This window comes from Lytechinus variegatus, chromosome 13 (genome assembly GCF_018143015.1).
Source record: "Lytechinus variegatus isolate NC3 chromosome 13, Lvar_3.0, whole genome shotgun sequence".
Taxonomy (NCBI): domain Eukaryota; kingdom Metazoa; phylum Echinodermata; class Echinoidea; order Temnopleuroida; family Toxopneustidae; genus Lytechinus; species Lytechinus variegatus.
This window is the reverse complement of record NC_054752.1, coordinates 34,169,822-34,195,897: the sequence shown is the minus strand read 5'-3', so window position 1 is coordinate 34,195,897 and position 26,076 is coordinate 34,169,822. Positions and strand designations below refer to the sequence as shown.

At 36.9% G+C, this 26,076-nt stretch overlaps 2 protein-coding genes across 2 annotated transcripts; both read left to right on the top strand.

Annotated features, from left to right (window-relative positions):
• Window positions 1-3,891: 3,891 nt before the first annotated feature.
• Window positions 3,892-4,905, top strand: LOC121426527. Its single transcript, XM_041622868.1, has one exon. The coding sequence runs from the start codon at window positions 4,226-4,228 to the stop codon at window positions 4,685-4,687; it is 462 nt and encodes a 153-aa protein (XP_041478802.1). The 5' UTR covers window positions 3,892-4,225; the 3' UTR covers window positions 4,688-4,905.
• A 17,995-nt stretch (window positions 4,906-22,900) lies between these two features.
• Window positions 22,901-25,908, top strand: LOC121426020 (uncharacterized protein C5orf49-like). The gene is made up of 4 exons (XM_041622149.1): window positions 22,901-22,996; window positions 24,017-24,151; window positions 24,638-24,748; window positions 25,689-25,908. The coding sequence occupies exons 1-4, from the start codon at window positions 22,901-22,903 to the stop codon at window positions 25,860-25,862; spliced, it is 516 nt and encodes a 171-aa protein (XP_041478083.1). The 3' UTR covers window positions 25,863-25,908.
• Window positions 25,909-26,076: the final 168 nt, after the last annotated feature.

The following is a 26,076-nucleotide window of genomic DNA, read 5'->3' as shown; positions in this document are numbered from 1 at the left end:
AAATCTTTCGACTTATTAGGCATATAGGTCGTCGCTGCAAAATACCAGCCCTAAACTGAAGAGAAACATATACAAATTTAGTAGCTACAACGGCGATTGCTAGAGAGACTGATTCCAGAAATGTTATTTTTTTAATGAATGAATATGTTTATTTTCAATTCATAAGGTCAGATTTATTGTTCACTCTCCTGTACCTACCTATCGCTTCAATATGCTCCGAGCTTCATACAAGAACAGTCCTTTTTTATTAATAATATAGGATATTTATATTGCGCACATATCCACCTTGTTAGGTGCTCAAGGCGCTCCTATATTACCCGGCTAAGCTAGGCGTTCATAGCGCACACAGCTTCTTAAGGAATTACTTCCTACCGGTACCCATTTACCTCACCTGGGTTGAGTGCAGCACATTGTGGATCAGTATCTTGCTGAAGGAAATTACGCCATACCTATTAATAGGTATTACCAAAGCATCACCTCCATCATGTTCATTGGCCATTCATTGTGTAGCTTTACCACGTTTACCGTAAATTTAAACATGATAGGCTAATCGTTAAATGTTTTCACGTGACTGATTTAATTCAATGTGGTGTGATATTGATAAAAGAGATTCGAAGTCATTTGATATTGTTGTAGAATTTCATTCCATTTTGCTTTATTTGAATGGACTTATTTTCTTGACTACTTTGATGTCAATAATACATTGATATCAAATATATCTGATGTCAATATAATATGACATCAAGTATATTTGTGTATTCACGTTAAACAGTCGTGTTAGTGCATGCATGTTTTCATTTAGTTTAGTCTGCAACTCAGAGATTTATAAAATTGTATAAATTAATTAGATAATTGATAACATATCGATGAACAATATTGGTATTGATAATTTGTCTCAAAATATTCAACATCATTAATTGACAATTCTGGTGATATCCAATATACTGATAAAGTGCTATAGATCTCACATCGACGTTCCTTTGTGTAAAGGTATTTTGACCGTTTTGATACATTGAACGGAAGTCTACAGAAACTTCCTGACAGCTGTATACCCAGGGATACATTTTTAGAAAACAAAACACCTGCATAGAAAAGGACGATGCAACTGCAACGATACCCAAATAGTTCTTCATAAAACGCAATCATCGGAAGAAGAGTATTTGAAAAGGATAGAAGGCATTGTACTAATACGTCGTACTTTGCATTTCTTTTCAATCAAGAAGTTCTAAATTGTTTCCGAAGACAGTGAGAGGAAAAGAAGTTCTGAAGCTAGGTGTTTCTCGTTGTGGTTGTCATCATGGAAAGGAATTGTAGAGACATTGGTAATTTCTCGACAACTCAAGTCCTTACCACGTCATTTATACTTAGTGCCGCCACTTAGACGTGTTCGCTGTACAGAAAATATCCATTAGACTCTCATTATGCGTCTGAGGGAAAGTTTGGCGAGAAAAGTACAAACTAAATGAAGCTTTAAAAGAGAATTTGCAACTCGTTTGGCGTGGTTGATGAAGTAGTGTTATATCCTGCTCAAGAAAGATTAGAGAATATTAAGTGGGATTTTTTTTTTCTTACTGTGCCTTTCAAAGAAGACAGCTTAAATGGTTTATGTTTTATTCATGTCGCATTTTGAGATAAAGGCTGGCTTAAATTTCAATTTCTACACGCAACAGGTTGGTAATACTGGGGAAAACTATAGTAGATAAAAGAGGTGCCGTCCAGAATTAGAGATTTGTATAATTATTATAAAAACCATCATGGCAAAGTAAGGCTTTTAGAATTAGTCGGTTCCCTTCTTTCAGCTCTTTTTAGCATTTTCAACCTGACAATCTTTTGGCTATTTCGCTATTAAAAATTGTCATAACTAGTTCTGTTTGTATTACTTTCATTTTCAACAGTAATCACAGAGGATCTTTCGGTATAAAAGAAATGTCATTTATATCAGATCTGTCGATTGAAGTGGCACACCCAAAATATCAAAAGTCCTTGTGAAAAATGAGAGCAGAACATAGCAGCATGCGATGGACATTTCTATCACTTTCGTCCTGGTTGTTGTTGCAAAGCCTTCATGGAGATTGCTACATCCGTGGTCAAGTTCAAGAAGTTTTTGAAGGCGTACTTATTTTATTAAGGGACCCTGACTGATTTTATTTCCTAAATGGTCTCTTTTGCATGTTTATTTCCCAGCATGCATATCTAATGTGCAAATTGTAAAGCGGTTTGTAACCACAATGAAATTCCGTTTACCATTTGATTAGATTAGATGGACTAAATTAAAGTTCTGTATTGTTTCTTGTAGCCGAGCTTTCTGCAAAATTATCGATGGAGCTGAGGAACGCACACTTCTATTTCAACTTTTGATATAGTGCGCATTAGTTTTCTCCTTTCCCTCAGATGTGAATAAAAACGTCCCCCTTGTATCACATTAAGATTTAATGATGAGCTTACACAGTTCGTGAGAAGTCAAATCATGCTTCACATGCACTCTAGAGAAAAATAATGTACTTTATACGCTTTAATCTCTACACACGAAAGCGAGTGTCACTTACCTTTCTATCTGGTTTACAGACCTTAACTCTAAACAGTCACATCAACAAACTGACTCCAAACCGACGAAAGCTATTACGTTATTACCAATGACATACCATCGATCGGATTGGAGTCGGTTCGTTAATGTGACTGGGGCATAATCCTAAGAATCCATCAAACCTGACAAACCTGACATGTTGGTAGAAGCAGGTGGGACGATGATCCAGTCTATCGCTTTTCACGACTGTGAAGGACGAATCATTAACAAGTACACCTGAGACCGATTCCTCTGTCACCTCAATGTGTCTTTAATCAATAATTCATAACATAACACATTCATGAATCAGTAAAGTTGAAAATCATTTCAAAGATTAAACAACATACTGAATACGTATAACTAAAAATCGTAGTGTATTGGTATATTTAATGGAATAACAACTATGTTGGCTCCAATTTACCATTTTGTTTTTCATATGTGATAAACTGATTCATATGAATGCATGCCTACTTGGCGGTGAGATCTGGTACTTAAGTCAATTAAATTCCATAAGTTGTGTATGTTAAGGTTATCAAAAAGTGGAATTGAAAAGGGTTTGAAAATTCCTTCTATGTTTGCTCAATACTAGGGGATTTAATGTTTGACCTAGAAAGTCGACAGCCTACACAATTTCTTTTTTAAACCAAGACCAAACAAGTAATGATACTTACATTCTACGACCCTCGTTATTTCACCCATAAGTTGTTTTCACCTTTCTGCTCTTAATTACCACCAAGTCACGTAAAACAAACCCTCTTTCACGTATGACTCTGATAAATCACCTACATCCTCCCCTCAATTAATTAAGAGCTTGTTGGCTCTAATGTCACCCAGAAGAGCGATGTCGTTTTTGCGAGATGATGAAAACATCAATTTGTGACTTCATCACAATTCTACTAACAATGTGTCGTTGCAAATAATGTCCGTGATGGTTTCTCATTAATTATGGTCGGACATCTTTAATCAAGTGGTTGTCAATTCTAGTTTCAATGCGAACTTTCCTTTTTTAAGTTGATAAATGGGATAAAACTCGATAAACTTAATGGACCTTCTTTAAGTTATTAATCCTTAGGCGTCGCAAAGAGTAGGCGCTTGGTTAGGACGCGTTTAGTCATTAGCATTGAAAACTGTGAATATAACATCATGCTTGATTTAACGGTAGGCCTACAAGGACAAATCCGACAAGATTTGAAATCACAAGTTCTTGGAAGTTCGAGAATGTCTTTTATTGATCTTCTTAATATATTATGTGCTGGGATATGTCATTTATTTTTCTTATTTTATTTTCTTTCATTTCAGATTGAACCAATGATTTGAGGATTCACCAGAACTGCCACCAACGACTCACCTAGGTAGATATCGATGCAAGCCTGAGAGCATCACTCTTTGAGTTTGAGAGGGGATTCCTTTTTTTTCAGCCCTGTTGAAAAGGACAAATTCTTTCTTCTCTACACCGTTTAGTCAAAGGAGGGTCCTCTGCAAAGTGTCACTTCAAAATAGAGCTGTTGCTCAGCAGCTCATTTCTTGTCAACTTTTATCCCAATCAAAGACAATTTGATTGAGGTTACTGAATGAAATACAAGGAAGAAATCGACGTCCAGATTTTGAAATTGTTGTAACGTTGTTTTATCGGGGTAGGGGAAGTCAAATTGTCAGTTTTGGATGTCATTACATCAAACAATGGATCGCTTCTTACGACGGCTAGCCCGCCATGCTGCCCGCGGAAGTTCAGCCGCCGCTGCATCAGCGTCCCACAGCTCTCCAGACATGCAACCGCTACCTACGCCTTCCGTCCAGTACCTCGCCGCCGCTGCAGCGAATCAACCTCCAGTCAGTGACGCTCCTGCCGGCGCAGCAGGTGCGCCAGGTAGCAATAACGACTGGGATATGTCGACGCTAAACTCCAGCTTCGCGGAAAACTTCACCTTGTTCACGGACGGTGCGTCACATGACCTCACGCCAACCCCAGACGGTCACGTGACATCAGACGAAGCTTGGCCAGTGTCATCGTTCGCGGTCATCAAGGCTCTCGTCCTCATCGTTATCCTCGCCATTCTCCTAGTCGTAAGCTGCAAAGTGACTATGCAATATATCATAAAATCATCCAAACGAGAAAAGCGGTAATGAGTGGTGTGTCGCCATTTTGTGTGTGGCTATTGTACCACGAACACTAACTACGTATTGGCGAAGAAGCCCATTGATACAATGAGTAATGTGTTGCTGCGGATTCCATTGTTGAGGCAAAGTCTGAATTATTAGAGATGTTAGAGAGTACACAGCAAAAACTGTGGTGTTAACCGGTGAACATAGAGGACCACACCAGTTATTTTACACCGGTGTTAAATTGGTGGTGTTACTTTTACACCTATAGGTGTTATTACAACACCTTTGGTTGTTACATTTACACTCTTTGGTGTTATGTTCAATCTTTAGGGTGTAATTTTAACACCTCAGGGTGTGGTCCTCTATTACCACAAATTGGTGTTAGTTTTAACACCACAGTTTTTACAGTGTATTAGTAATGAGAACAATAGATGTGAGAATGCTTAGAAAAATATAACACTTGACGGATATGGAGTACTGGGATTTTACCTTCCACATCTGAAGCGTATAGGGGTCTCAGAATCAGAAATTATTAATACGATAAGCTATACTCATGGTTACCAACTGTGAAATGTGATACGTACACGTAAATTCCCTTTGGAATTTTCCCTTTGGTAATAAACCATTCTAGAGTCTCATTTGAGAACATCCAGAAGAAAAAATATTAAAACGTTGGTAATTTGATGCCTATGTTATTCAGAACACTCAATGATTTCATTAGAACCGAACGCAGTTTACCAGTATAGTAAGTTTATGGCATTGTATAGGTGATTGGCGCTGTCATTTTTGAATTCCATCTTCAAAGAAGAAGCATTAAAAGTCAGAGAAAGTTTGCAACCGGAGTGGTAAAAGGTGCAAAGTGTATTTTTTGTTCCTCTTCACACCTAGAAATACCAGTTTATTCCTCAAAAGTACGATTTTGCTCGTTTTAGGAAACAATTTTATTTTGCGTCCAAAAGGTACACATTCCCGACCTTTCGTTTGAGGACGCGGACGCTATTTACAACGGTAGTTGACTTGGAAGGGACTTTTTTGGGCCCGTCATCATAATGGTCGTAAAACTCAGTCCTGCAATGCAAATTGTGTGACATGAGATTTTTTTTTCGTTTCTCATCTGCGACGGAAACATTCAATATGCGTTTCGTGTGCAAAATTCTGGTTGCTACTATGGTAACAGCGATTTATCCGATTGAGGACGACTTTCCAAAGCCACATTTGACTCCTCCTAGAGCTCGAGAGGCGCCCGGGGGGCCCACTTCCATTGATTAGTGGATACCAGTAGCGACCACCCGTAAAAGGGGACAGAGTGGGCAGGTACGTTACGTATATAGGCCTATGTAACGTTATAAGGGTGTCAAAACGATGTTTAAAAATGCTGAAATAAGGAATATATATTCAATACTTGTAGGGTTTCACAAGCCAAATACTTGTTAAGAGATGCATTTTCATAATCTGGAAAAGAATTGCTTCCTTGTTTAGCATGTTTAGGGTACTTTTCGAAACCCCATGGTCGTGCCTGGTATCCACTCATCAATGAAGTGGTCCCCCCGGAATTTGAATCTAATCCCCATTTCTGGGAATGTTAAACATAATGCCCCACATCGTGTGCGAAAGGCATATCGTTTGTGTATAAGGAGTAAACAAAAGAAACAAAGAAACAAAAGAAACAAAAGGAAACGAATTCAAAGGTATCGCATATGATGTGTACATTATCAACGCATGCGAAATGTTCGGCTGGAGAGGTTGATCTTATCCATGAAATCAATTGCCAGTGATCCACCAATAATCCACATTAAATGTAATATCGATTCGATGGACTGTAATGATCTATATTTAAGCCTTCATTCAGTAAGTTTTTTCTCACTCAATATGTTCTCAATTTGTTTGAAAAACCACTTTATTCTCCATGTCATAAATGTATTTTAGTTCCTGCAATTTGAATATCTCCAGCCATCAGTCGTAAAATATACATGCATGTATGCGCTACGGGTGTCGCGGAAAGGGATTTTGCACACGAAAAGCAGATTTGTAAGGCCTGTAACCCCCCTGTTACACAAAGCTTAGCAATTGATCGTAGAGCAGTTTTCTACGTTTGATTCTATTGACTGTAATGCACAATCAATCTTAAAAAATCCAGTGTATGATTAAGCGTTAACTTTTGTGTTAGGGGACCCTAATACTAGCGTCCGTGATGATTGCGAAAGGTCCCAAATTGTCCACCATCCCTACAAATGCAACACCACAAAAAGCGTCAAAGGGTGCAATGGTGCATCCGTGTTGAGGGAGCAGTACAAGAATTGCGTTTGAAGGGTTTGAAATGGCACATAATTTTTTGTTTCTTAGAGTGTTTTCTCATGGTTGTACAGTAAACTATGGAATTCCCAGTCTAAGTATACATTTTTCGTTGTGCAGAATATTTGTACTATTTTTTAATAAGTCAAAATGCACCTCCTGAACACCAAACATGAATGCACCCTAATAGGTGCAAGGTTAAACAATTTAGGATGCCTTCTAGGTACAAAAAAAATCCATAAATGCTCCTTTACATTTAGGATTTGAGATCAGCACCAGTTTTACGTCGAACGAAAGCTTTGTTATAATTGTGACAATTTCATTTGTATCTTTATAAATGACAAATTTAAGACCTTAAAATCCTTTCCATTCCTAAGCATAGTGAGCCGATCGGGTTCGGTCTTCTAGTTTATAAATCCTTATAAGCCCCATCACACTTATTCCGAATCAAGCAGAATTGGCCGGAATGAAATGACTATTATCGACCACCAGTTGGTCATTTAAATCTTCTTCGAATACCGTTCGAAATTACCCCTCGAATGTTTTGAATATGACCTTCGGGACGGCCAAAAGAAATGACAAAAAATTAATATTTCGAATGCACTTAGAATGCAGTCAGAATATTTAGAATGCGCCTAGAATGTCTAAGAATGTAGCACAAATTATCAATCTGACTCCATTGCTGTTCATTTTGACTAGTGTATGATGATTCACCTGGTCAATTTACTGAATTTCAACTCCAGTTTGGTGAATTCATAAGTTCCTCCGAAAAATTTCTAGATTTTTTAAAATATTTTTTTCGTTCCAGCTTCTGTTTGATTCCTGCTGATTCAGAATAGTGTGATGGGGGCTTAAGTATGAGTACAGTATGGTTGAAAGGCAAAGATAGCATACTCCAATGACTTCTTCGCCTATGAATACTTATATAATTTTATGTAAATAGGATTTGATATACATTTGAATTCCATTGCCACCTATGCATAAAACTAGTTATTTTGGTTAAGATGGAACAGTTTACAGTGTATATATTTTATGCAGGAGACATTCTTATATATTCATGCGCTACTGAACATTGTAATGAGATTGTGGAGATGGGACAAGACCATCCAGATGTAAGGGGGGTAGAAAAAGCAACGCACAGACATGTAGTCTGTCACATTTTGCTGGAACCGTGGTAAGGGTGTACCGTATACTTTTTCATCGGTCTTTTGATATTAAAAAAAAATGGGATCCGTAACTCAAAGGCTAACGATCAATGGTTAAATGAAATGGCCTATCAAGATTATCGTTGCATGCGCATTTCGCTGAATAGACTGACTAGGAACCAATCGGAATTGTTCTTCCAAATTAATTTTGGCGATTAATCGCTAACCTTTGTGTTACGGGGTCCTGGGTTCCGTTGTAGAAAGCTGCAATCATAGGCAAATCTATATTATCACTTGATTTTAACCGATCAAGTGTGCGTATTCGGGACTTATGCATTTAAAATCACAATGGAGAGCTGAGAGGCTTTTGTCGAAAGTAGGTGGACTGGTATCCCAGTCCCAGTCCCCCAACTTCAGAAAAAGCCTCTCAGCTCTCCATCATTGTCCATTGCGATTTGACATAGATTTTCAAAGGAATGGGTGCGTTGTAGAGTTTCTCCGTAGTAATTGCAAAGAGTTCAGGGGCCCGGGGGCCACTTACATTGACGAGTGGATACCATGCGCGACCAAAAAAACACGTAAAAAGGATGTCTTTTTCACGATAGGGCACGTTACGTACGTAACGTGATAAGGGTGTCAAAAACACAAAAATAATGAAAAAAGGGTATCTATTTCGCTAGGAAAATTACGTGTTTAGGGTCGAATTTGCGGGGATGATAAAACAAAATTAAAATGTTTTATAAAGGATGTCCTTTTTCCCCCAACACTTCGTGTTTAGAGTCCGATTTGCGCGAGGTGTATAATGTGGGGTCGTACTAAACCAATAAGTAAAGCAGACGACCGAAGGACCCGTAACAATGAAACATTCCTGTACTTGTTTAGGGGTTCATTTCAGGGAATATTTGCCAAGAGCAGGGGCGTCAATCCATTTTTCAGATTGGGGGGGGGCAAAAATCATCAACTTTCCAAAGGCAATATATTCAGACATACATACATGTACATACATACATATATATATATAGAGAGAGAGAGGTACATATCTCAGCAACAGATTAATGCGAGCGCGAAGCGCGAGCTGAAATTTTTTGATATACTGACCTGCTAACAGACAAAAGGTGCCTGTTTAGGACTGTTTGCAGTAATTCATGAGAATACATGTCTCACTACACAGATAATGCGAGTGCAAAGACCGAGCTGAGACCTGAAGGCTTGATAGTCTAAGCATTTTTGGTACCAATGATTAAGATGGGTATTTCGATCTGAAAATATTGAGTTTTTAATAAAGAACAAGATAAATAAAATACGATCCAACAAAAGATTATTGCAAATCGAAGCGGGAACTCTTTTGGGGTTTAAAACTGAAAACGGGTCATTCTGTTCATCTATTTAATCATGAAAAATAAGGATTTTGCTATAGAAATGATGCGAGCGCGAAGCGCGAGCTGAAAATTTTAAATATATTCCAATATGAAAATCGGACATTTTAAGCACGAGTTTAAATAAAGAATGAGTTGTGTATCTCAGTCTCGCTTGCTGATTTCTGTGTAACATTGCAATCTTATTTTATTTTTTTGCACATGCGGAATTATTGGGGGGGGGGGGGGCAAAACTATATGTTTGCCCCCCCAATATTTTCATTGGTGGGGCGATCGCCCCCCCCCCCATGATCGACGCCTCTGGCCAAGAGTATCGTTTTGTTTCCAATACTTGTTAAGGGTAGGTTTTATTATTTTATTTATTATTTATTTATTTATTTCACATCTTTATACAGGGTGACCAATTCAGCTGTACACGATAAAAACATTAACAAAGATAAAAAGCTGGTTTGCAATTGGGCCCTGTTAATCAAAATACATACACATTATAAAATGCATAATATTTAAAATATACAAGAAATAAACCTTTAAAAGTCCCAATCCTCATCAGGAACACACAAACACACAGAAGCACCCAAACCCACACACACACACACCCATTACACTCTGCAGACTTACTTGTAACATAAATTCACATGCCAATACTTGTTAAGGGGTGCATTTTCAGAATATGGAAATTACGTGTTTAGGGTGCTTTTCGAGACCCAATGGTTGCGCATGGTATCCACTCGTGAATGGAAGTGCCCCCCCCCCCCCGGTTCAGGGGTCCGTTGCAGAAAGAGTTGCGTTTAAACGCAAGTCAAAAAATCAATCGCAAGTCCCTAATGCGCGCTGTTGATTGGTTAAAAATCACGTTGCGCGTGAATTTTAGAGTTGCGATTGATTGCAACTCTTTCTGCAACGGGCCCCAGAAGAAACATCCCTTTTGGTCTACACACGAGAATTTTTAGTCGTATAGCGGCGGCTCTTTTGCAGATTTAGCAAAGATTTGTCGGACGACCATCTTAAAGACACAATCATTCATTGAAGAGTTGATTGTTCTGTTTGTCCAATGTCAAATCTTGTCAAGCTCAAAATTAAGTCAGGACCTAGTTTTTTTATCAAATCTCCAATCATTCAGAAACCATATAATCTGATATGTTCTTATTGCGCAAATGGATTCTTAATGAACGTGTAACGTATCGGCCTTGTGGCTTCCTAGATGAACGCCGTCCCATGCCAGTAATAATATCAATCTTCTTGTACTCGTCCATTTGCCGTAGGAAAGATAGACGCCATGAAACGAAGTAACCGCTCAAGTGCTGAGTATAAGCCGAAAAGAAACTCGTTGTTTACTTAGATAACAGTGGTACTTAACTTGAAAAAGGAATGAAATTATTACATTATTTAAATCAAACTGTTGGATGAGTGTCAAAAAATTCCGATTTGAATTCTAGGGTCGGTCTGTAATCTGTAATCAGGTATCAGTTTGACCATGGTTTGACCGACAACTAAAAAAGGGATTTCATCTGTGAAAAACGGCATAAATTCCTCACCAGATAGTATTTGTATTTTGTGAATCGGTCAATGTAACTTCGCTTGAGTTTTATTGATTTAAATTGTGTGTATATTGTGTGAATACATATATTTGAGCAAATAAGGGATGAACATGTATAGGCCTATTTGTCATTGGTATTTTGAGGATTTTCTAAGTATAAATGAAATTTCAAACTTAGTTTCAAAACCCTGACAGTTTTACATTTATTTTCTTTCTCCGAAACACTCTTCCACACATCTCATATAGTCCCTACATCTTTTCCCTTCTCACTTACTCGCTGCCTGGATAATGATTTTTGGCACACACAAAGAACGCACATCTACCATGTCTACACGTAAAAAAAGTGTGCGCATGGCCACTACAGAGAAATTGGGGTTCAGCCCGAAGCATATTACACTCTGTTACTTTTCTGTTTATGAGGAAAAATGAGAGTATGATTTAGTAAGAAAGCCCAACCCAAAATTTTACGAATGTGGTATCACTAATGAAATAGAAATTACAGACTACCATGTAGCTCGTAGTGACATCTGGCATCTACTACGATTATTTTGAAGAGGATTTGAATTTACTCCTACCCCCAAAGCTTGCAACAAAGCATGATTTATTATTTCAAGTTTAGTTTCATTCCATACTTAAATCATATATTTCACTTGCTTGAAATCTCATTTTTAATCACATTTGTTTTAAAAAAATCGGGTCGTTGTCGGATCGTATGTATGAGGCCTCTGACTTCAAGTCTATGTAGGCGTTTACTTCACGTCCTTGTCCCTTCCCCCGTCTCTTTCTCTTTCTGTCTCTCTTTGTCCCCCTATTTCCCGTCTTATATTTATCTGATTTACAATATATTGTTTTTTTTTATTTCTTTAGTACATTACTCTTTTGCATTATGAAATGCATTTGAGATTTACGATTGCAATTGTATTGTTTCTCATGTTGCGGTTTTGAAAATAGATATTAATTCGTAGGTACATTTTTAACGATGATTTTTATATATAATATTGAATTTGTACTGAGAAGTATTTTACCTTTGTGGATTTATATGATTGTTTAATTCTGTGGACATTTTTTTAGTAATAACGAACAATATTAGAAACATTTCTTGATTTTAATAAATGAAAATAATTTATTTGATAAAACCATTACTTGTTTCGACAGTGTTTCTCATTTCCTCATTGTAGTATCCAATCATGTTATTTTCTAATTCAATGTCATACTCCTGAATGAACAATTCACCCTCCCAAAAATATTTTTTATTGATTTTTAAAATTGTAGATACTAAGACATTTCTCCCTTATAGCACACATGAACATAATGAATATAGGCACATTCAAATGGGGACAAATTATTTATGTTACCCTCAAAGTGGGGACGTCTGTGTGCGAGGTGTTATACACTAGACATTTTTGTTATTTAATCAAGAAGGTTCCATTAACTGGGCTCATCTTATAATCCGCAAATTGAGGACACTTCCTACATGCACCCTCCCCCTCCCCCTGCTTACACATAAAATTGGGGCTTAACTGGTCATAAGGGACGTTTGCGATTTAATAATAATACTAATTATAGTAATAATATCAATAATAATAACGGTATATTTACCAAGGGTAGCCACTTCAGTTCCGAAAACTTCTTCCAGCGGGCCCTGCTATTATTATTACTCCGGCTAAGCTTTTTAGTTTTGTTATAAAACAGCTAGCATGTGAAAGGCATTAATTTGCAGGGTTCTCTGAATCTAGGGCATCTTCAATTGTCCGGCGTCCCGGTTAGCATGGTTAGTCGGTTAAACCCAGTAGAAGATCTATACGAGCCACCCCGCCCCCCCCCCCCCCCACACACACACATAATTTTTTTCAACACCCACATCCTCATACATGCACCGTTAAAACATGAATAATTAAAATCACAGCATTTGTTTGCCCATATAGAATATTTATACACAATGTTTTTTTATCCTTTTTCATAATCATAAAAGTCTTTCCCAACACAATAAAAAGGCATCAATACATCTGAATATAATTCTCTCTCTTATATACTTCTCATAACTAGAGTAAATTTTGAATTTCATTTCCTAGCAGTGAAACAAAATCTCCTTCCTCTTCATGTTTGAATTATGCATCATAAGATGAGGTTAATATTTCATAGTGCTGGTTAAAGTTCAGAGAAAACGGAATTCAAAATGAATGCAACTAAATACACTGGCTAAGGTTTCCCTTCAAGGAGGTCCTCAAACATCTTCTAGTGCCCCAAACAAGTTTTTTCCCCTAGAAAGATTGGGCGAGGGTGTGCTTAAAATCATATTTACACACAAGCGAGGAAGCGAAATGACCGAGCAGGAGATTAATCATACCTAAAATCAATATTGATGATATAAGACTTATAGGGGAAGATAAAAATTTGAAAAATTACCAAATTGTATCTAGCAAATACATAATTTCAGCTTTTCTTAAGATCTGTTCAATTTTGCGCCAGATGTAAACGTAAAAGCATTGAGTCAGTTCATTTAATTTTCTCCAAGAAATTCGACATGCATGCACATCTAGCAAATGGCAAGTGTGACAATTAAAGACATTCCCTCCATTATTTTCCTCACATCTATATTTTGCTATAGAAGGGAGAAGTGTACACAAATCGCTTGAAAATGTGCCCAAAATATTTCAAAACAAAGAAATTCGGTATTTCAAATTTCAAATATCCATTCTGATACCAATTCAGAATATTCATTTATACTCAAGTATCCTCTAATTCAATAAGTCAAATGAGAAAAGTCACAAAAAACGGGGGTGGACAAGAAGAAATAGCACTGCTTGAGGAAAGGATTGGACTGAATATCTTCCCGCGCGATAAGTTTCGGAATTTGGCAATAATTCAATATTCAGTATTTCAAATCCATATAGTATTTTGTTCTCTTACATCCAAACGAAGTCAGATTGGATCAAGTATATCTTTAAACACTTAACATGTTTTTTTTCTCTCTGGCGTCCAACCCATCGTCTTGACAGATTTTCATGGCCATATCCCACCGCGGCACCCCCATAGATACCCCATGATGCAGGCCTCCCACTTGTACAAGAGTCATGCCTTAATGAGCTCCAATGGTTGATATTACATGTTATTAGAGCTGAATTTCCCTATAGTTTTAGAAGAAGTGAAGATCAGAAGGCGTCGAGAGCATTTGCTCTCATTTTCAGCAATAGTATATTTAACAAGCCAACAAGCATCCTCTTAGCATGTTGGCGCAACCTCGATGACTTAGTGACGTCATTATCTTAAGGATCAGAAATATGAACCTCATCCATAGTGTTAAATTTTACAAAAAACATGTATATCACTTTTATTTGTTTTGGTGGTATCGTGTTGCCGAAGAAGAGAGCACTTTTGTAGTTCATGGCTTGTTGCTTATTTTGAAAAGAAACAGTTCCAGGCCAAATTGTTATTTTAGTGACAAGATGGAGGCCCTATTCATGGTAGTACAAATAAGCCCCGTGGAGAACACAAAAAACACTATCATAGCATATCCTTCATAGCTCCTTTAAAAAAAGGTCGACCCATGAAACTTATATAAGATAGCGTTATAAGTCAATTTTGTTTTCTTCAAAATAAGGAATACCTTAATTTTTTTCTTCCTACAGGAAAAGAAATATATTTAATTATTTTTCTTCAATGATGAAATTATCATTATGATAATAATTATTATCTACATATACATTATCAAAGTGGGATGTAACTTCATTATATTTTTTTTATTTTACTGATTTAAGGATATCTTTTCTTCGTTGATTTCTGCAAGGAATTGTCAAAATAAAGGACTTATTTGTTCATTGAAGGTACATGGTCAATTTATTCATATTTTCTAAGAATGAAGTTTGTTAAAATGCAATTAATCTTTGTAAGGCAGTCTATAAAACTTTACTATCCTACCCTGTGGTAGAATTATCGGTAATAATAATAATGATGATAACAAAATAAATAATAAAAATAATAAATAATGACAATAATATTAGTGATAATAAGTTATAGTAATAACACTAAAATATAAATGGTAATGAGAATAACTAAAATAAAATCTATGAATGAATATTGACGTAAAAAAATCCAAAATGAAATTATGAAGGTAAAATAAATATTTGTTTCTAGGTATCTCAATATCTTGACGACCATGATGCACTGTGATGGAATCTCCCTCTCACTCATGTTCACGGTGATGCTCACGGTGATGCTGCAGTCACAACAGGCGTAACCGACGCCAAACCGACCGATGCTATTGCCATCGGTAATAACGTAATAGATTTGCTCAGTCTGCAATCGGGTCTACTGATGTGACTGAGGCACATGATGCAGCTAAGACGTTTTAAACACGGCGCCAAACTTCAAACAGACGTGACCATTCACCTTAACACAATAACTGGCGGAGAAAGCAAACGCTAACCCTCTTCCCTCCCGGTAACCAGCCAGAAACTCGATCCTCATTCATCCCTCCTCCTCTGAACCACTCGTGGGTTCAGTTTCCTTCAAAAGCCAATACTTAGCCTTCAGCTAACATGAGAGATATAGGCTAAAGAACTAGGCAATATAAATACCATGAACAAACAGTTCGAACGACCCATGGAGCGTACTATGGAATTCGGGAAGAAAGAAAAGATACCCTTTTATTTTCTTAGCCGATTTTTACTGTCTTGAAGTCGATAAAGGAATCAGAGGTTTTAATTTGTTAGTTGTTAGCCTAAAAGGTATTGAGATATTTCGATTTAGTGGCGTCAAGAAGCTAGTACTTTGACTTCGTTTTGTTCCAAATATAACTTCTTATTGATTTAACGATTCGTAAACCACTTTCGTTCAAGAGCATTTTTCAGCAGTGTGACTAATTATTAAAATGACTGCACATTAACCATGTTAACTTCTTTTAATGATAATAGTCATACAAGCGGATGCTCTATTTTTATATGTTTGCAAATCTCTTATACAACTTTCATTTGTTATCAAGAGCGGAAACGAGGATTTATAGACCAGGGATGCATGGGCAAATGCATTTTCATAAAAACGGGGGCAATCATACTCCATTGTTAAAGGTCAAGTCCACCCCAAAAAATGTTGATTTGAATCAATAGAGAAAAATCAGATAAGCACAATGCTGAAAATTTCATCAAAATCGGATGTAAATTAAGAAAGTTATGACATTTCAAAGTTTCGCTTATTTTCAACAAAATAGTTATATGAACGAGCCAGTTACATCCAAATGAGAGAGTCGATGATGTCACTCACTCACTATTTCTTTTGTTTTTTATTGTTTGAATTATACAATATTCCAATTTTTACGAATTTGACGATTAGGACCTCCTTGCCTGAAGCACAAAATGTTAGAATAATGGAATTCCATATGTTCAGGGAGGAATGAAGCTTCATTTCACATGATAATGAGAAGAAAATAAAGATATTTCATATAATAATTTACAAAAGAAATAGTGAGTGAGTGATGTCATCAACTCTATCAACTGGCTCGTTCATATAACTATTTTGTTGAAAATAAGCGAAACTTTAAAATGCCATAACTTTCTTATTTTACATCCGATTTTGATGAAATTTTCAGTGTTATGCTTGTTGAATTTTTCTCTTTTTATTCAAATCAAGTTTTTGTTGGGGGTGGACTTGTCCTTTAACTATAACTAGATAATAGAATTGCAGCACCTATACCCCACTGATTCCCATCTATCATTTATGTTCATTGTTCTTCCCTTTTCAAGGTTTTTCCCTTCGCTTCTCGAAAAATCATAGGGGTTGTCGACCCTTGCCCCGAGTCCCCTGTAGCACCACCCGGGCGCGCCCCTTCTTGATAGAAATTCTTTGAAGCGAACATTAGAAAGAACACCGGAATGAAAGAAAAGGGGGAGGGGAAAGGATAGAAGGTAGAGAGGATGATGAAAAACGAGACAGGAGGGAGGAATGGTGGTCGGCTTAAACGGGAACTTTTCAAATTAAGAAAATGTTGAAAAGAATGGGGTGAATCACATTCGAAAAAAATAATAAAAAAACTAAAACGGAAGCATAAATGATTAAAAACAGACAAGCATATGAAGCTCTTGCTTGAACGTGAAGAAACATCTTTGTATTTAGTTCTTATTTCTTTCCTTTCACTTTTTTCTTTATATATTTATTTCCTTTTTTAGGGAAAGGAGGTCCCGCTGTGGAAGGGGTTTAATAAACAATGATGGAGGTAGAGAAGAAAAGAAATAGAGTAAATTAATTGGATCAAACATAGTGAGGTTTAGAGAAAAGGCTCGAACACACACGAGTAGTTTCCGCTAATTTAACACGTCACTCCACAGCGTTACATCTCAAAACAGGCGGGAGACAAGCTGGCTAATGGTGTTTTCTTTTACGTAAATATCATGCACATACATTACACAGCATGTCACAATATTTACAAGTCGACATGCAAGCTTGCGAGAATGCATCGAATTACTGTTCCATGCAGAGATGGGCATGACGGTTCACATTCAACAACCTTCGCTATGATGTGTCACATACAGCAAGCATTTTGTTTTGAATTCATCTTCGAACTAAACATAACTGTAATTAGTTGTTGCTAATGAAATATAATATCAAAGGTCTCATTTTAATTAATCTAACTCAGAAACATGAGGTATGTCCATTAGTACATAATTTCGTTTAATTCGATGATGAAATTAAGAAGAAGTAACAATTTTATTAAAGTTTCAATAAAAATAAATTAACCTGAGGAATTACGTGATTAAAATTTCAAATTAAGTGATGATATTCTTGACAAACTAATGTTTCGTGGCGATGGGTGACATTAATTATTGTGGTATTCTATTAGTTCTAATTTGTTTGTTTCATTTCCATAAAAAAGCAACTTATGTGAGAAAAAAAATACGCTTATTAAACTGAACACCAAAATATCATAGTCAACATGTTTATGTTGATGAAATGCAATAGTTATTCTTTTTATATATTAGCTTATTAATCGAAAAGGGGTAAATTTCGTACTAATGCGTTTACCAATCACTAATGCAAGAGAAAATATTGCAAAAATATAAATTCACAGATGTCCGTTGTATATGACTTTATATGACTTGCGAGAGATCCCCCCCCCCCCATCCCCGACATCAGATACGAGAAGGCAGACGACAGGATTTCGTTAACAAAATGTAAAACGTACCCCAAAAATACGTTTACCAAGTACATGACTGTATACGTTACTCTTCGTCGAATTCAGGGTTACGGGGGTGTACCTCTTGGTAAATATAGGCCACCTCCTGAGCGGTGTTCCATTAACCTTTCCTAGTGTACATAGAGAACCACTCCCACATCTGTAATAAAGTGCATTAGATATCTCTTTACTTGACATCAAAGTAGTAATTAGAGTGCCATTCATTTGGTCTGACTGTGGTCTAACAACATCCACTTAGCTTCAAGGAGGAGGATGTATGAAGAAGTGCGTTTTATTGGGTCAGTGGTATATTGCGGGGCTGGGGGAGGTGTCCGTTGTTTTTAAAGATGAACATATTTATTAAAGGACAAGTCCACCCCACCAAAAAGTTGATTTGAATAAAAAGAAAAAATCCAACAAAAGCATAACACTGAAAATTACATCAAAATCGGATGTAAAATAACAAAGTTATGACATTTTAAAGTCTCGCTTAATTTCACAAAACAGTTATATGCATATCCTGGTCGGTATCCAAATGAGGAGACTGATGACGTTATCCACTCACTATTTCTTTTGCATTTTATTATATGAAATATTCTGATTTGCCCTCATTGTCAAGTGAAACAACGATTAATTCCTCCCTGAACATGTAGAATTAGCATTGATTAATACTATATATGGTTCAGTCAAGTTGGTCCTTATTGTCAAATCTGTAAAAAAAATAAAATATTCAAACAATAAAAAACAAAAGAAATAGAGAGGGATGGACATCGACCGACTCATCTGCATGTCAATGAGTTGTGCATATCACTTTTTTGTGAAAAAATAAGGGAAACTTTAAAATGCCATAACTTTCTTATTCAACATCCGATTTTGATGAAATTTGCAGCGTTCTGCTTGTTTGATTTCTCTCTATTTATTCAAATCAACATTGTCTGGGGTGGACTTGACCTTTAAGGAGATCCAGCATGTCACGTGACAAAGGGTTAGCTGACTCCTTTACCTTTTCATTTTATTTTAGTTTGTCATGTGAAGATGAAGAGTTCCATGAAAATAATTTCATCAGTTCATCTACCTACATCTATTATCTACACTCTACACTTCAAATCCCAGTCATGGCGTAATTTCCTTCAGCAAGGAATTCATCCACAGTGTGCTGCACTCGACCCAGGTGAGGTAAATCGGTACCGGCATGCAGGAAATAATTCCTCAAAAAGCTGTGTGCACCGAATATAGGTAGCTTAGCTTAGCCCGGGTAATAATGATAGCAGGGCCCGCTGGGAGAACAGTTTTCGGAACTGAAGTGGCTACCCTCGGTAAATATACCGTTATTATTATTATCTTTGTTAATGGCATATCTCGTAGAATCTAAAATAAAATGGTGTGGTTCAAAATAATTAGTTTTCCGATGAATGGCAAAATAGTAATGAAATTTACAGAATGTCCTGTGGGGGTAGTAAATCGTGTTAATTTTTTTTTTTTGCTTATAAGTTAGTTTAAGCCTACTGCTATAAATATATCCCTTGCTTTTCCTTTCACCCAAGGTTGTAAGCCCTTCTTATTTATATTTAGCGAAAGAGTTTTCATGGCTGTGGGAACCAATGGCATTGCGGCTTTCAAGAAATTTTCTCCATTGCACTTTAAGGCGGGCTAGCCTTAATGCTCTTGATCACAAGTGGATGTCAATTAGCGCATATAATATCACAGACGTGATTATTCTAATGAAGCCTAATGAACACGATGCACTTACTTCTAATTAATTCATTATAAAGGTTTATGTGCACTTTTAAGGAAAGAATGGACGCAGTATATATCATTGTAACTATTTTTTATGAGGTATATTTGATTTTGTACAGTCTCTCAGATGTGCATTCAGAATTCTATTATAAAGGATAATGTTTAACTAACTGCAGTTCGATAGTTATCAAAATGAGGTCAACATTTTAAAACGTGTACCTGTTTTAATGAGAGGTCGAATATAATAACCTGTTTGAATACTATCTGTAAAATCATCCTTAGCCATGCTCTTGCATTCACTTCCGATTATTTTTAGACAAAGGCTGTTTAGGACGTTCCCGATCTTATAACTCTGGCTGTAAGGATTGCCTAAAAAATAAGGTGAGGTTTCATTCCATGATCATGTGAAAAAAATATATTTATCGAATTCGAAATTCTAGGCAAATTCATCGATGAAGGCATGATAGATGAGAGAAATGATTTCTTGTACAACTGTCAAGTAGCGCAGACAATGAATAAAACATTTTCATTTTGTTCATCTATCAATTTCAAATTAAGACCTTCAACCACTGGCTTAAAAGTTAAAAGGGGATCAACTCAAGTATTATTGTGGGTGTGATATCGGAAGGCGAGGGGGGTATTTGTTTGATGGACAAGTGAGATAGTGTTAGGTACACCGAAAGAAATAACGGGGAAATAACGTCTTATTTTTTTGTCATTTTCGTACAATTTTATTCATTCGTCTTACACTCAGTTTCTTTTAGTCTCCCTCTATGTACCCAATTTTCTCTCCCTCTCTCCCTTTCTAACTCTACCTCTCTCCTTCTCCTCCCACCCTCCCTACCATCCTCGTTCCGTCTTCATCATCCTCCTTAGCCCCCCCCCCCTCCCCCTCCCTCCCTGTTTCTCCCGTCTTTTGATATGGGATAAAAGAATATCACCAATTAGTCCTGCTTACGGCGAGCATTAAGCCTTACCATGAACATGATAAAGTGAGCGAGCATTCCTATGAGAGTATTAGACAAGGACGTTATGAATATTTATTCCGGGCATCTAGTGGACATTATGACAATGAATAGGTGGGATGATATTAAGTGTCGGGTCGGAAAAGCAACCTTTTCTCCCCCTCCTCGTCCCCCTTCTTCTTCGTCGTTTTTTTTTTTTCTTCTTCTTTTTCTTCTCCTTAAACTAACAATTTTTGTTATTCTACCGAATAGGAGTGATCTAGCCCCTTTTGTTTTATTGAATTACACGGGAAAAATCAAGGACGTACACAGCAAACACTGTGGTGTTAACCGGTGTACATAGAGGACCACACCAGTTATTTTACACCAGTGTTAAATTGGTGGTGTTAGACTAACACCTATAGGTGTTATTATACAACAACTATGGTTGTTACATTTACACTCTTTTGTGTTATGTTCAATCTCTAGGGTGTTATTTTAACACCTCAGGGTGTGGTCCTCTATTAACACCAATTGGTGTCAGTTTTAACACCACAGTTTTTACAGTGTACATGGCATTACGTCTCTTTTGTGCCCTTTCTTTCTTTATCCTACATTTTCCCATATTTTCTCCTCTGTCTTTTTTTTCTACTCCTTGAATATCATAAGGACACCCTTACACCAATCTATTCAATATCTTGACCCAGTTCCTAAAATTCTTATCTATTTATTATTTTATTCATTATATTTATTAATTTTTGCATCTGCTTATTAAGTACAGCTGTGTTTGACGTTTCGAGTCAAACCCATGAAAATGTTGCAATAAATGGATCGGTGGTCAATTTATGAACCAATCATTTTCAGCTTGCTTAGTGTTAAACCGATTGATCTGTATATAAGATGAGTAAAGTATCACAATTAGTTTTCTGTCATTGTCAACCGTTGCCCCTGGTGGGGGGGGGGGCGGGGTAATGGCCATAGGCGTAAATCCCAGGGGGGACAGGGGGACGTGTCCCCCTACCAAAAATAGTAGGGGGACACAATCCCCTACTATTTTTGGTCTTTAATGATCACAATCCAAATAATACATGTATTTTGGACTAGATGACCTTACATTTTTGGTGAAACCTTTTTTTTTTTTTGCTTGTCAAATTTTCCAGGCCCTTGTTCCCCCCTACCTTTGGGCATAGGCGGCGGAAGCGGGGGGGGGGGACGGTCCCCCCCCTAAATTTGTTGTTGATGACTTTTTTTTTTTTTTTTTTTTTTTGCTTGTCAATTTATTTTCCTACGTCCCCCCTAAAATTTTTGGGTTGAGAACCTTTTTTTTTTTTTGGCTTCTCAAAAAATTTTTGGTTGTCCCCTCCTAAAATTTTTGGCTTCCGCCGCCAATGCCTTTGGGGAAAGATTTCCGCCCATGGTAATGGCTGAACCCCCTGCTTTCGAATTGCATTTTTTTGGGGGGAGGGTAATTTAGTAGGGCTATAATTATTTAGGCCTCTATTAATTTGTCTCATTGGGTACATCATTTTTTTAGATTATTGTGTTGGGGTTTTATTTAATCTTATATAAATTATATAAAACTTTGTCTTGACCAGTGTTGAATGCATGCTTAATAGGTAAAGCTTTATGACATAGACTGAAATTGCTGATGGGTTGTTTCCTTTTTCTATTTCTTCTTTATTCTCTTCCCCTTCGATTCTAATGTTTTGTTTTTCTTCATTGGATGAACTTATTTGATGTGTATGTATTCACAAGACAAGTCTCATGTACTGCGCATGCGTAAAAAATATGCTGTGACGAAACAAAGACCATAGGAGTCTGCAAATGGCTGCATATTTCGCGCACTGCATTGTGACGTAAATATCTCCCGCGCAACCATGGATTTACAAATTAACCCAAGACAAATTCATATATAGGACCTATAACAATACAAATTTAAAAAGCAAAAATAAACGGGATAGCAGCCGATTTACGACAAATCAGCATTGTACATGATATTTTGAGGTTGAAACAGTGGTTGAATAAGCGATTTGCGAAGATGTCTTACCCTGGTGAAGGAAAGGGAATGTCAAATTACGGACTAAGCCACCAGACCCCAGAGCAACAAAAACTCCTTTGGGTCGAAATAGTTGGAGTGAGTCATCACTCAACCTTTCTAAAAACTATCTCTTTTTAATTTTTTTCTTTTTAGTATTTTTTCCAGAATTTCATTGTCGGTCTCGTACGTGTGCATTATTATAATTTATTACTTTTAGAAGACTATTTCATTGTTTACGTTTTGCTTTGTTTTTTGCTTTTTTTTTTATTCAAATAAACTTACGCATGTATTCTTTGTCGTTGATATTTATATACGTTCCTGTTATACAATTATTATAGACTCGTTTTCTTGTTTGCCTTATGCCTTCTTTATTTTCAAATATAAATAAAATAAATAAATTCAGTTGAATCACCGATGTGTGAAATTCCGGGGAGCGTTTCATGAAAGGACTTCTTGAAAGATTGATTCGACAATTCCCGTTTTATCCGACAGTTACCATGGTAACATTGCCTCTCAGCCAATAGGGTTTTTATTTTGCGCACATATCCACCTTGTTAGGTGCTCAAGGCGCTCCTGTATTACCCAGCTGAGCTAGGCGTTCATAGCGCACACAGCTTTTTAAGGAATTACTTCCTACCGGTACCCATTTACCTCACCTGGGTTGAGTGCAGCACATTGTGGATCATTTTCTTGCTGAAGGAAATTACGCCATGGCTGGGATTCGAACCCACGACCCTCTGTTTCAAAGTCCGAAGACTAATCCACTGGGCCAAAACGCTCCAACAACAAAACCAATAAAACTTGTCGGACAAAAGTATTGATGAAACACTCCCCCGTAATCCTCTTTTAACGTGCTTCAACAGGGCTTACATTCGAATGAAAAAAATCACAAATCGTATCAACATGTTTGTCTGACAACCTGTTGGATCTGACAATTTTCCTTGATTTTCATTGGCTGAATGGCTTTCTTACCATCTGTCGGGCCATGGAAGGGGAATCTAGTCGGACTATGTATATCATCGTGCCATATTATAAATATATATTTTCTTATGTTGCTGCCATGATTATACATATTGTACAAAATTGACATTTGCTTTTGTAAAATTCTTATCGTAGAGAGAGCAGCGAATAAAGAAGAGTCATATAGCTATCAAAGGAGATAAATCAGGGATATGGAAAGGAAGCGGAAATCATAAAACATCCAATGAGAAAGGAGAGGAAGAAATCACTTACTTCAACAATCATAAAAAGGTAAGATAGTAAAATTATTTATTCTCGCTATCATGCTGTATCATAGGTTTCTTATCATTCTGTTCGGATGTCGAATGAACTCCATGATTCAGTTGCATGTTTTATACCTGAAAGTACAGTACATAATGTACGAGTTTTCCGTACTTTGTTAAAGGACATCTCATCCCTAACATGCCTAAAGATTATTTGATATAAAATTCCCATTCGTTACTAATAACAAGAAAACTCATGACCTGCATCATCCACTTTCTAATGGAGGAGGGGGGGTGGAAAAACGGATGAGCACAATGGCCCGTGGAAACTAATGAAGTAAAGATTACAATAACTTCCCTTTTTAGTTTATCAATATCTATCAATTAATTTCTTTCTGGAGGCATGGAGGGGGTGCTTTGTAGAGGATTGACTTGTGCGCTAGAACAAGACCAAGGTCTTGATACTGACTTTGAGGCCCTTTGTGCTAATTTCTATATCTTAAATTTTCTCCAGCACGAACCAAACTCAACTTACGATCGTCTTTTCCACGTGAAGCATGGCTACCAGAGTAAGATACATAGAGACGATCGTGAACATACACGAGGACTCAATGTACATGACGAGGTATACAATCTTATGAAGAGAAATAAGATGACGATGACGATGAATGCGACTGATTATGAAGATATAAAAAACGAGTTTATGATGGTTGTGGTGGCGATGAGGAGGATGATTGATGCTGCTGATAATGATAATGATGATGATGTTGGAGATGATGGTGATGTTGGTTGTGATGGTGATGACGTTGGTGATGATGATGATGGTGGTGGTGGTGGTGGTGGTGATGATGATGATGATGATGATGATGATGATGATGATGATGATGGTAATGATGGTGGTGGTGATAATGGTGATGATGATGATGGTGGTGATGATGATGACAATGATGGTGGTGATGATGATGATGATGATGATGATGATGGTGGTGATGATGGTGATGATGATGATAATAATGGTGATGATGATGATGATAATGGTGATGATGATGATGATGTTAGTGGTGATGATGATGATGATGATGATGTTAGTGGTGATGATGATGATTATGATGAAGATGATGATAATGGTGATGATGATAATGATGATGGTGATGATGATGATGGTGATGATAATAATGATGATCATAATGGTGATGATGATGATGATTTATGACGATGATGATGATGATGATAATGGTGATGATGATGGTGTTGGTGATGATGATGATGGTGATTATGATGAGGAGGAGGATGGTGGTGATGATGATGTTGGTGGTGATGATGATGATGATGCTGATGTCATCAGTGAATAGAGGTTGGGGTTAGAGTTTTGATAAATCTTGCTAACCATTACCCCAAACTGAATTGATATTAACTAAAGGGGGAAAAAGACAGAAGGAAAAGGTACATGGTTTTACTGAAAGCGATTCATTCAACCGTCTCTTCAACAAATCAATACATCAACCTGTCATATGTTTACGTAAAAGTATTGTTTCATCTTCATGTAATCTCCATCTTAATCTTAGGAATCCGCCAAAGCTGTTCCAGCTCTCTCCTCTTCAGCATACGGCCATCGACCCCCGTTTGAGAAGACGACACGCAAGCACGCCCGCATCGAGAGGGTAATGAAAGGATTTTACCGTCACCGCGGAACAAATCTACCCGAATATGCAACGGAGGCCGAACATGAACATCATTAAAACCAAATGGTTATAACACACACATGGAGATTGAAGATTGAGGAATGGATAGCAATTAATTAAGGTCTCTCTTTCTATGACGAATCATAAACTTCTTTTTCACAAAAATAGAATGGGATATGTTCTCCTCGTAACAAAATGGAGGAGAGAAATACATTTTCTTTAAAAGAAAAAGAAATGTAACCTGGCCATCCCCTCCCTCAAAATAAACAAA

Coding starts and splice junctions, on each gene's coding strand:
- LOC121426527 (XM_041622868.1), top strand. CDS start 4,226: ATGTCATTACATCAAACAATGGATCGCTTCTTACGACGGCTAGCCCGC.
- LOC121426020 (XM_041622149.1), top strand. CDS start 22,901: ATGTCTTACCCTGGTGAAGGAAAGGGAATGTCAAATTACGGACTAAGC. Junction 22,997..24,016: donor TTTGGGTCGAAATAGTTGGA/GTGAGTCATCAC, acceptor TTCTTATCGTAG/AGAGAGCAGCGAATAAAGAA. Junction 24,152..24,637: donor ACTTCAACAATCATAAAAAG/GTAAGATAGTAA, acceptor AATTTTCTCCAG/CACGAACCAAACTCAACTTA.